Below are 12,184 nucleotides of genomic sequence, written 5' to 3' on the forward strand. Positions count from 1 at the left end.
ATGATCAAAGGAAAGTAGAAATCTTTACTTATTACCCACATCAAATTTGAGGGGATTGAAAGATGTTTCTCTTCTGATGAATAGATTTTTATGTCAAGGTCATTTTGAGGTCATCCAAGGTCATCTGAGGTCAAATTGCCATAGATTGTCGCAGGTTCATGAAATTTTGTGGGGACGACCTCTGAAACAAGGCAAAAATGTCAAGGTCATTTTGGGGTCATTCGAGGTCATCTGGGGTCAAATCGCCATAGACTGCTGCAGGTTCATGAAATTTGGTGGGAACGGCCACCTTAGTGAGGCAAATAATGTTTAGGTCATTTTGGGGTCAAGTGAAATTGCACCGGTAAAAATGATGGGCATCAAGGTGGCGGCATTGCGGCCGACGCTTTGCGTCGAGAACCGTGCAGGTCGAGAACCGCAAAATTCTAGTTATGAACTGCATCTGAAATCATTCCAGTTATTCTCAAGTAAAAAATAAGGAGCCTTTTTCAATATTAATTTCTTACTGTAAATGAAGATCGTAATGTGACAATATAATTTGCAATTGGTAGCTTTCACAAACTTCCGATGAAGCCATTTCAATCTTCTGGCATGAGTTTTGCCCACAGTGAGCCTAATAAAGTTTTTTTTTTTTTAAATTATAAATAGCATAGAGTCTAAAAATATGATATTTTCCTCTGCTGATTTCACAAATTACTGATGAAGACATTTCAATCTTCTGGCATGAGTTCTTCCCTCAGTGAGCCTAATGCAGTTCATAAAAATAAAGCATCAAGTCTTAAGGGCTGGGGTATGAACGTTTGGACAGTATTTATTGTGGGACATTAGAGCACATCAGACATATCGAATTGCATTCTGAATCTGAAGAATGTCCTTCTGATATCAAATAATTTTGATTTTTGAAATTCACAATGTAATACAAATTTTATTGCAAATTATTAAAAATTGATATTTTTGATATTTAACAGTACTCGCAGTAAACTTTATAAATCTGATGATTTATACTCAAAGTGTATGTAGGTGGGATGAAAAGCCGACGATCAATTGAAAATTTTGACCTTTCGTATTGAAGATATGCATTTTTTCCCCAAAACACACACAAAAAAAATTAGGTCTTTTGGGGAAAAAAATCCATATCTTCAATATGAAAGGTCAAAATTTTCAATTGATCGTCGGCTTTTCCTCCCAGCTACATACACAAGAAATATATCATTAGATTTATAAAATTTACTTCGAGGACTGTTATATATCAAAAATGTGAAAAATATCAAATTTTAATAATTTGTCATAAAATTTGTATTATATCGTGAATTTCAAAAATGAAAATTATTTGATATCAGAAAGACATTCTTCGCTTTCAGAATGCAATTCGATATGTCTGATGTGCTCTCATGTCCCACAAAAATTCTGTCTAAACGCTCATTCTAGATCCCTTAAATCATGATCATATTTTTCTCTGCTGATGTATAGGTTTTACAAACTGCAGCTGAAGGCATTCCAGTAGGCCTGTCTAGTGAGATGGGCACACAGGATGATGTCAATCTGGATGGTGTCAAGGATAGCCAGACAACTACTGATGGCATTAGAACTAAAAATCCCATACAAGGGGATGTCAACGATCCGTCAATATTTGATGAAGGTAAGCATCTTATATGCTTATCAGTATTATAGAATGCTTGTATGTAGAGTAACAATTTATACAATATGTGACCTGCTCTGATAAAACCAGGAACAAGTTGCATTTTTGACATGTCATGATTTGAATAAAAATGTAAGCACTAGACAATAAACTTTATGATACCAAAAGTATATAAATACTACCAACACTTTTCAAGATATGGATACTTTTGTAAATGATACCTTGACAATTTTGCCAAATTGCTATTCTGAGTATTGAGCCAATTACTTTCCTGCTGGACACAGGATTGAATAGGGATTATCATAGTTCAACTGTTAAGTATTGATTAAATAAACCTCTTTTTAATAAGGTCTTTCAAGGATTTGAAAGTCCATTTGTCCCACAGTCAAATACCATGAAATATTTTTTATGGGAATATCATCTTTAAAGGCCTATAACTCAAAAACATGTCTGGCGACTTGTTCCGGGTTTGGTTGGAGCTGGTCACATATTTGTACTTATATGCCAATACTTGTCATATTTCTTCCAGTAGGAGTTAGTGTACATGATACTTGTGAAGAAGTTGGCCTTGACATTATTGAGGGTGCACTAGAAAGTGATCTGCAATCAAGAACAACTTTAAAATAGTAGAGTTGTTTTAAGGGATCTGGAATGAGCGTTTCGACAGTATTTTCTGTGGGACATGAGAGCACATCAGACATAATCGAATTGCATTCTGAATACGAAGAATGTCTTTCTGATATCAAATCATTTTTTGAAATTCACGATATTTTTGATATATAACAGTCCTCAAAGTAAATTTTTTTAAAGCCCACGATCAAAAAAAAAAATTTCCCAAAAAGACCTTCTTTTTTTTTTTTTTGTGTTTTGGGGGAAAAATCCATATCTTCAATACAAATGGTCAAAATTTTCAATTGATCGTCGGCTTTTCATACCAACTACATACACTTTAAGTATAAATCATCAGATTTATAAAGTTTACTTCGAGGACTGTTAAATATAAAAAATATCAATTTTTAATCATTTGCCATAAAATGTGTATTACATTTCAAATTTTAAAAAATCAAAATTATTTGATATCAGAAGGACATTCTTCGTATTCAGAATGCAATTCGATATGTCTGATGTGCTCTAATGTCCCATAATAAATACTGTCCAAACGTTTCATACCCCATCCCTTAACATTCACAGAGGGAGATGATCATACCCATTTTCCTGTTGAATTTTTAAGGGTAGATACTTGGCGTTTGTAGACAAGACAGCAAAAGTCTTACAGTGATAGGCCTATTGGGAAGAAGCATCACAGCATTTTTTTGCCTTTTCAATTTCAGTTTAAAAAGAAACATTTGCATTTTTGGTTTGTATTTGCACAGTAATACTTATTTTGTAGAGTTTGCCTATTCCATATAATATCCACACGCCCCCTATGGAAGACATGACCTTAATCATCCACAGAGGGAGTGTGAATTTCAAATGGGGTTACCTGTTTTGGTGACTCCATTTGAAATCTACATCCCCTGTGTGGGCGATTTTAAGGTCATGTCTTCAATAGGGGTGTATGGATTTCATCTGGAATCGACCATTGGGAAGAAGCATCGCAGCTTTTTTTGCCTTTTCAATTTCAGTTTAAAAAACAAATATTTGCATTTTTAATTTAATTTTTATATACCATATTTCGTCTAATAGTCGCCGCCCCCCCCCCTCAAATAAACACCCCCCACCACTTTTTCAGCCAAGATGTTTCAAAAATGCTGATATTTCCATGATATCTTGTGCAGTAAGCTTACCAAGTTGCCCACATGGTCGATAATAGCGTCAATAATTGGCGAAAATCTGGATTGGAAACCTGGAAGTGAACCAGAAGTCAGTGTTTCTAGTTCATAGTTCGTCATATTAGCGTGAATTTTAAGTTTACCTAATGATTTTAACGGGAATTATCGTTCTAAAATTGACCTTGAATAAATGTGCCCCCCCTTGGGAAAATGTAATGCCCCTGGGGCGTTTATTTGACGAAATACGGTAGTTAGTATTTAAACAGCAGCACTTAACATAATGCAGTATGGTTTGTACAAAAAGCAACATTTGAGTTTCATTTTTGAATTTTGAATGCCTTATTTGTTTATGATTTCCTCTTCAAGATTTAGATGAGTTAGATGATGTTGTGTTTTTCGTGCCAACAGGTGAGCTGCTATACTTTTACGTTTCTGCAGACTAATGGGCTCTTCCATTAATAACACATCTTCCCTCTTCTAACTAATGTAAAATAGAAGTATACAGTAGACTAATACACAGCTATTATGTAGGAGTGATGCAGCTAAATGGAATTCTTGCGTAGTTTGCAGACTATCATGGTGATATCTATCTGATGCCTCGAGTAGAAGTATATGTAGACTAATATGCAACTATAAGGGACCGTTCACAAACGCTTGTTAGGGGGCCTGATGCAAAAAGGGGGCCCTGAAAAATTTTGACCCTCCTAAGGGGGGAGGCCTGAAAAAAATGACCACAAATTTTCCTGGAAAAATTAAGTTTATATGCTTTTCTACGGGGTTGACCCATAATTTTCATATCAAGGGGGCCCGAAAAATGTTCGCGGTGAAATTTTTTTTGCATCAGGCCCCCTTGTTTGTGAACGGTCCCTTATGTAGGAGAGATGTAATTCTTGTAATTCTTGCATAATTTGCAGACTATCATGGTGATATCTATACCAGAAATTTCAATTGAATGAACACAGCTTCCAACAGCTGTATGTGATCCAACTGCGATTGTAGACATAGCGTATTTCAAACTACAATGCGAACGCACAACCTTGGATACAATAATTAAAATACTAAACAATCATGAGTGAGTTGGCATGGTTGGAATCCACAGCAGCTGAAGGGAGTATCCCATCATGCATTGCAGTCTTATCTGCTTGCTCCATAGCAAATACATACAAAATAAAAGTAAGAGCGCTTAAATATTGAGAGCTATAGATAGTTTCACAATACTTTAGAGATCATATTTTTTCAAACGAAAGGCTAAGCTCCTCTGATATAAGAGAGTAATTGAAAGTTGAAGTGAGGGATTTTGTGTACAATTTCTATGGCATATGTGCAGTTCTACTATGATACTACAGAGCATGATGGGATACACCTATCAGCTGCTGTGGTTGGAATCACTTCTGCGTTGTGCACGCAGTCGCTCACACTGGCGTACATCACGCAGTGTACGCGAAAAATCGTCATGCTGTGTTCATTCAATTTAAATTTCTAGTATAGTTGGTAGTTGAATCAATAAGACCTTTAATCTTGATTTGGTCCCCTAATTTCTGTAATCTACATTTTGTATGAACCAAGATACATAAAAACATGCCAATATTTACACCAGGCACAAAAAGAAACTCGTCAGTTATATTCATCCTTACTGTTCAACAACCTGATAATTTTGGATTATTCTGAAATACAAAAAATGTATACATGTTATTAATTGGACGTTGCCTTCTCATTTGACACCCTGTTCGTGAAAATTGAGCAAGAATTGACCAAGATATGTGCCTCCAAAACCTCAAACCCCAAAATCAAAAGTTGCAATTTTAACCATTCAATTGTGTCTGTTAATACATTGCGTGCTTTATTGATTGGCCCATGCTTGTGTGCAATACAACGATGCGTTCCCATTGAAAATTGTTGAAATTGCAACTTTTGATTTTGGGGTTTGGTCAATTCTTGTTCGATTCTCACTAACAGGGTGTCAAATGAGAAAGCAAAGTCGAATTAACAAAATGTATATTTCAGAATAATCCAAAATTATAAGGTTGTTGAACAGCAAGGATGACTATAACTGACAAGTTTCTTTTTTTTGCCTGGTGTATATAGCTGACAGTGAAGAGTGCATATCAGCGAGGATGATGTGCATAATTAATACATCTTGTTTGGCAGTAATGAAGTAATTTGGGGCCAGATCATGTTCTGGGGTATTGCATTGCACTATTTTTTACTATCACAGATCTTTCACTCTTATCTAAACTATAGATTGTATTTTTTTGTGGAAAATAGCTACTGTGCACATTGAAACATTACTAGGTCAGCCAATGAGATGTTTTGTCACCTGATTTGATTGACCAATCAGGAATCAACTTCAGTTGGCGACATGGGAGATAAGTTGCTGCCCCAGGCTAGAAATGCTGGTACAAATTTGAACAAAATTTAGGCCAAAATTTCCCACATTATGGCCCATTTTAGCATTCAGATTTATGTGTACTTTGAACATAAATGTATTTGTTCTGGATATGTCATTTTAGTAGTAGATCATCAGGACAATTTTGCCGCTCTTTGACATTTTACCCAGTACACCATTGACTTGAGTATTTACACACTCATACTACATATATATATTATGTGATGTCATGTAAAAGAGTTGTGATGGACGCAAACCACAAACAAGTACACAAACTAACAGGGATGATCTACTATAAGCTACAGCCTTTTATTTCAAACAAAACAGATCACTGAGTAGCTAGACATTGTTCTTAAACTTCATATCTGCATAATTTCATTTTTGCATTATACAAGGGTCATTCAAAAAGTTCTACCTCCATCATCACATCTCTTTTATCTTATAATGTGCCAGGATATTTAGATTACTCATGATTATACTCTTTAATCGTGGCTACAAAATAAAAGTTATTTGATTAAAATGTGATTTGTGGTTGTTTAGATGTGTTGGTTATAGTGAATACAGATTTGGTACATCGGAAATGGTCTGAAAAGAAAGGCTAATTTTGATTTAAAAGGTTACCAACATCTGTAGAAGTCAATACAGATTTATTTCTGAAAATGATTAAATTGCTTTATTTTTGTTCAAATTATTTAATCAATATCTAATGCTTGCAGATAGTACAGTTTTACTGTGTATCATTTGGTTCATAAGTTAAAATCAAATAAATGAAGTCTTATGGATAGTTTTTGTATTTTGTAAGTATATACAAGGTTATTAACAAACTGATCATATTATTTCCAGGTCTAGATGCATCCATTGCTTAAAATAATTTTGAATTGCCAAATTTGACTAACATTTATGTGTCTGTTTGTCTGTTTGTCGCTTTGATGTTTTTCTTCTCATATAAACCATATTACATATTGTTTTGAAGTCCCAAGGCATGTCAGGGAACTCAAATATAGGACCAAATGGTTTATCCTGAGTAAGTAGTTGGACAACTACATCTTTAAAACATTTTTATGGACATTATCCAAAGCTTATTAAATATGCATGTTTACTAAACATTTGGCTTCAATTTTTTACCGTGTATGATGTACCAAATCTGCATTCGCTTTAACCAACATATCTTAACAACCCAAAATCACATTTTCATCAAATAACTTTTATTTTATAGCCTAGATTGAACAGTATAATCATGGGTAATTTCAATTGCCTGGCACGTAAGATAGCAGAGATGTGAAATTTTTGAATGACCCTCGTAATATGGCCGCATAACTTTTCAGGCCAACTTAATACCATAATGTACAATCTTTTAAAAAGAAAGTGATTATTTTGTTTTCCAAACTTGACTTTCAGCACATTTGCAAGGTTTACAGATGTTCCGACTTATACCTTAGAAATGGAGTCACCCAAATTTATTTTGTTTGTAATACAACAGAGCAATTTTGAATTAATATTGTAATTATGACAGGAAATCCCCCATATTCATCTGTATTTTACTTCATTATTTTGACTGAAAAGTAAACCTCCCTGACCATTATTACTAATAATAAACCATTAAACAACAACTCGGGGACTAAGCAGCTTTAGTAGCGCACACCCTAGACTTTCCACAATTGGCCATCACAGCCAGGATCAACTCCCTGAGTTTCGGACAGGTTACTACGAAACAATTAGCAGTAAGTTCCTTGTCCAAGGGAATTTCAAGCTAACTCAATTTTTTTCCACAAGAGCGTACTAAATCATCGCAAGGGCTCGAATCCGCAACCTCTCACACCATACCATACTGGATTACACAGCCTCACTTGCATGATAAGAAAAATAAAATATGGAAGTACTAAAATCATCATTTGCATGTCAGATTTTTTCTCTGTCAGATTGCTTTCACATTTTACATTTACCATTTGTCCACTCCAGTAGCATATTGATGCTTATTCCGAAAATGCAAAAATCCTGAATTTTGATTAATTTTCGGGTTTGGCAAATCACAGATATTCCTTTTAATATAGCAACTAATTTCTTCAAGCAGTTTATCATAGGTGACATGATTATCAAGGGGAATGAGTCGCATGTTTTTAGGTCATTTTCTGGCAGTTTACGAATGCTACATTTTGATGCAAACCCCATCAAAATTGTACTTCTGGTTATCGAGTCATGAGCAATTTATCAATGGCTGAAACCAATATAAAACAAAAGAATTTGCTGTTTTTGTCAATATCTCAAAAACAATATTAGCAACATGTGACTCATTCACTTTGATCACGTCACATTACTATATTTATCAGTAACATTTGTGACCCAACATGAGTAAATGAGGCTGTTGGCAGCAAGAAACAAGTTGAGATGTTATGGCACTTCCAGTAAAAATAATGGATCATAAATCGTAACTACAATTTCTGCCACGAACCTTATTATACTGATATTATACAGACACATTAGTCGGGTCTACATTTTGAGTTACACCCGGCATAAACTTTTGCTAACATTGATAAAAATTCCACAAATATTTGTGTCCACACCTAGCCTACTCCTAGCACCACGCCGACCAGTTGCACCAAGTATTTACCTACCTCGCTACTCCTCACTTTTGTCAGGAGTAAATCATCAGATGTACGCCCGGCAGAACTGACCATCGTTCACACTGCCACTACTCATGGCAGTGTCTACCGCTACTCCTAGCAACTTGAGCTGACTAAGTTCCGCCAGGGCGAACGTCCGACAATATGAACACAGCTATTCACTTCTATATGCAACGTATGCAAAACCTATTAAGCTATTCCGATAACCTTGGCTATAACAGTATGATTTGTTTGCTGAAGCCATACTTGTCACAAATATTTATGTGAAATGTGGATTATAATGCTAATACAATACTTGTAAGTACTTAAAACTATCAAAAATAACTCAAGCGACATTGACTTACTTGCAAATTATGCTGATTATTGACTTATTCATCTTGTGTAAGTAGATATTAAGTATTTACTTTTTAAATTGCTTTTAGTTAAGTATATTTGCTGTTTTAAATTGCTTTTAGTTGAGTATGAGTATTATAAAGTAGCTGTTGCCCATTAGCACAATTTTATATCATTGTAACAAATTTATTTTATTTCTACTATTTTGTGCCGATCATGAAAGTGAAGTACCTTGGGGAAAATACTTGTGTGATTTTATCAAATACATGTTTAATGTTTGGAGTAAACAGACTAGAAATTTGTTTTAATGAGAGAAATCTTGATTGTGTTGTATGATTGTAACAGGTAGTTTAAGGTTTTCAATTTTTGGTCAAAGGAAATACAAGCAGTACTAATGTCAGTAAATTAATTACCCATAAAGGCAGCAGACCAATTCAAATCATTTCTAATAAATGGTCCATTCAGTGATCCAGCTAAAGTGTGCAAAAATCAAAATTGAGTATAAATATAAAAGTAAAATGTAAGTCATTAAAATTGACATTAGGTACTTTTGAAATGAAAAATTTGGCAAAAAATGAGGAAAGTAGCAGTATTGACAAAGTTGAAACCCCATTACAATTTCATGTAGAATGTCCTCTTTTATATTTAATACACGACTTTCCACTTAACCAGTAACAGGCTGTGTTAGCACATCTATGCTACTAAGGGCTCATATTCCCTTACACAGGAAGGTGTGCGCCATCCTGCAGCTTTCCTGTGCTAGCTTTCTTTTGTTAAAATCCTGTGTGATTATAACACTGCAATTATCCAATTAAATTAGGAGCGCGCTTTCCTGGGTTGTGCGATGAGCCAATTAGTTCAACAATCAATAAAATTGCCAGTCTTTGATAAACTTTTATTATAATCCTTGTCACCAGACCACTTCAAAAGGCAGGGTGTATCACTGATGCATATAATCCATCCGTTTTATGACCGAGCTTTCCTGAGGCGCGCGCTTAGCGAGGGGAATCCTGCCTTCTTTCTGTGTGAAAGTGTGGTAGGGTATTTCAATATGAGCCCTAATAAAGGTGCAAAAAAATGAATAATTTTGATGATTTCCAAAATGAATAAGCCCCAAAGTGTAAAAAACGCACAGAATAAATGTTTATAAAATTAGCTAAACAAAGGGATTGTGTATGAAATATGAACATTGGGCTATTCCATTTAAAATCCACATTACCCCTGTGGAAGATTTAGGAAATATCTTACATAGGGGGAGTATGTTTTTTAAATGTAATTGGTCAAGGTCAAGACTGTAGCTAAATCTTCCACAGGGGTGGTGTGGACTTCAAATGGAATAGCCTATTGTGTCTTTAATTTATCTGAGAAAGATACTTTAATTGCATCAATTTTATGTTTTGAAGGTGCAGATTTTTGCATATTTTTCAATAGTTTATCAATTTTGGTACTATTAATGGTAATGTTTCTTTTTTCTATATATTATTTCAGAACACTTTGGGAATGCCCCTTCAACACCTACCACCAATCCGTCCTCTTCCATCATTCGCCTTGCTGCCAAAACTGTAAGTTAAACATTTTGTTGCCTTAACTATAAACTTATTTGAACAATTGTTAGTAAATAATAATAATAATATCCCAAGTATCTGTGCATGTGTTCATCTCAAAAGGCACTCTGAGAGATGGGGTACAGCTGTATAGTTACTGAATGAATCCTTTAGTATATCAATACTTATACACATTTCATTTAAGGGTAGACGAGGTATTGTTGGTCGAAGCAACCTAAAATCGATTTTCATTATCTATATCAATATATTATTGAAAATTAACACCTTGATGTTTTGCAAAAGTTCATTCTACAAATCGTATACTTTGCCAACTTGCTTAATTTATTGTTGTTAATGAGTTATGTACGTTTTACAAAAGTGTTGTTGTTTCAGCATTCTTCTACATGCTCGTTATGAATTGAGCAATGCAATTTTTGCCAAAGCTCACTACCATTCGTAAGATGCTACCAAATCACAACAGTTTAAAATAATTAATAACCTTAACCCTAGTCATACTCATTAAATAAAATATTAAAGGAGAAACAATCGTATGTACCACAAAAAATACCACAGTAAATGCATATTCTACATATCATCTTTAATGCATTACATAAGCTAAAGTACAAGTCAGTGAATCTACTTACTAAACGTAAGACATGGTTATTTTTAAGATTTGTAGTTAATTTTAACGCTATTTCGTAAGTACCATCTGTCATAAACAATGTCGATAAATGATGTAATCCAAATTTTATGTTGACATTGGCAACTTTTTCTGATGTCGACAACATGTCGACATAATGCATGTCGATGGCAGCACTAGTAAATACATTCAAATACAAGATTAACACATTAAACACAAGTTTTACAAGTCCATCATTTTATTTTACTCATTTTTTTCAGGTTATGTGTCATCTTATCAATCATCTCAATCATTTCCCTCTTGGAGGAGGCCCGGCATGTGTCACCTCACTAGTCAATGAATTTGATGATCAGAGTAGCTTTGATTTGGATGAAATGTCTCCGGCAGTCTTTGAGTCTTCTAACATGCAGTTTTTCATCTTCAATGACAATGCCATAGTGTCTATTGTGCAAATACCTTCCAAGGTGAGAATTATGAAGTAGAAAGTAGCCTTTTTCGAGAATTGTGATTCCCAAGTCAATCCCCAAGTGCATGTCCACACTACTAGAAATCCTCAAATTTCGCCCAAGTCAGCTTTGGAATTGCAACCAAGGCAACCGGAAGCTAACAAGTGACCTCTTTAGTGGCACACTGTATTAAACTCTTTAAAATATGTAAACATTCCATCATACCAAGGTCATAGGTTATACTCAGTGCTCGAGAATTGCAAAATGTCTTGTTCATATGGCAGTACTACTCAAGGATCACTTGAGCTTCACTTGAGCACTAGCAAAATCGCCTAAATTTCTTGGGGATAAATTTGGCGACAAACTTTTGGATCAGTATCCCTAAGACAGTTCACACGGTGGATTTCCCCAAGTTTAAGCAAATAGCTCTCCATGTGGACTAGTGCTATTGTTTAATACAATGTTTCATCTAATACCAATAGCAGCATTCTAGTGAGTCCTCTTTAAGACCTGTGACAGTAGGTATCTACAAAACTACCTGTTTCTTTTGATTTTGCATATTCTTATTGGTTAATATACAGACTTTCTGTTAAATGATAAATGGTTAGGTAAGAATCAGAAGAGGTGAGGGCAAAATTGGCATATCACTACTCGTAATCTGCTTGGTTACATTTGCATTAGACCTACATTCAACCAGGCTGTAACTTGTTCCAAGGCCCAATTTATATTTATACTTGTACTTGGATTTGTGGATGTGCCATTTAGGCAGGAAATAACGACCAAAAGGGCGGGGGGGAAGGCGA

At 34.8% G+C, this 12,184-nt stretch overlaps 1 protein-coding gene across 1 annotated transcript in view; it reads left to right on the forward strand.

Annotated features, from left to right (window-relative positions):
• Positions 1 to 12,184, forward strand: part of LOC140152403 (ral GTPase-activating protein subunit alpha-1-like) — a 210,080-nt gene that overhangs the window by 191,338 nt on the left and 6,558 nt on the right. The window contains exons 31-34 of the mRNA XM_072174709.1: positions 1,471 to 1,639; positions 3,778 to 3,819; positions 10,240 to 10,313; positions 11,196 to 11,399. Coding sequence (XP_072030810.1) covers positions 1,471 to 1,639; positions 3,778 to 3,819; positions 10,240 to 10,313; positions 11,196 to 11,399 — 489 coding nt within the window. The remainder of the gene's footprint in view (positions 1 to 1,470; positions 1,640 to 3,777; positions 3,820 to 10,239; positions 10,314 to 11,195; positions 11,400 to 12,184) is intronic.

Source organism: Amphiura filiformis, chromosome 5 (genome assembly GCF_039555335.1).
Source record: "Amphiura filiformis chromosome 5, Afil_fr2py, whole genome shotgun sequence".
NCBI lineage: Eukaryota > Metazoa > Echinodermata > Ophiuroidea > Amphilepidida > Amphiuridae > Amphiura > Amphiura filiformis.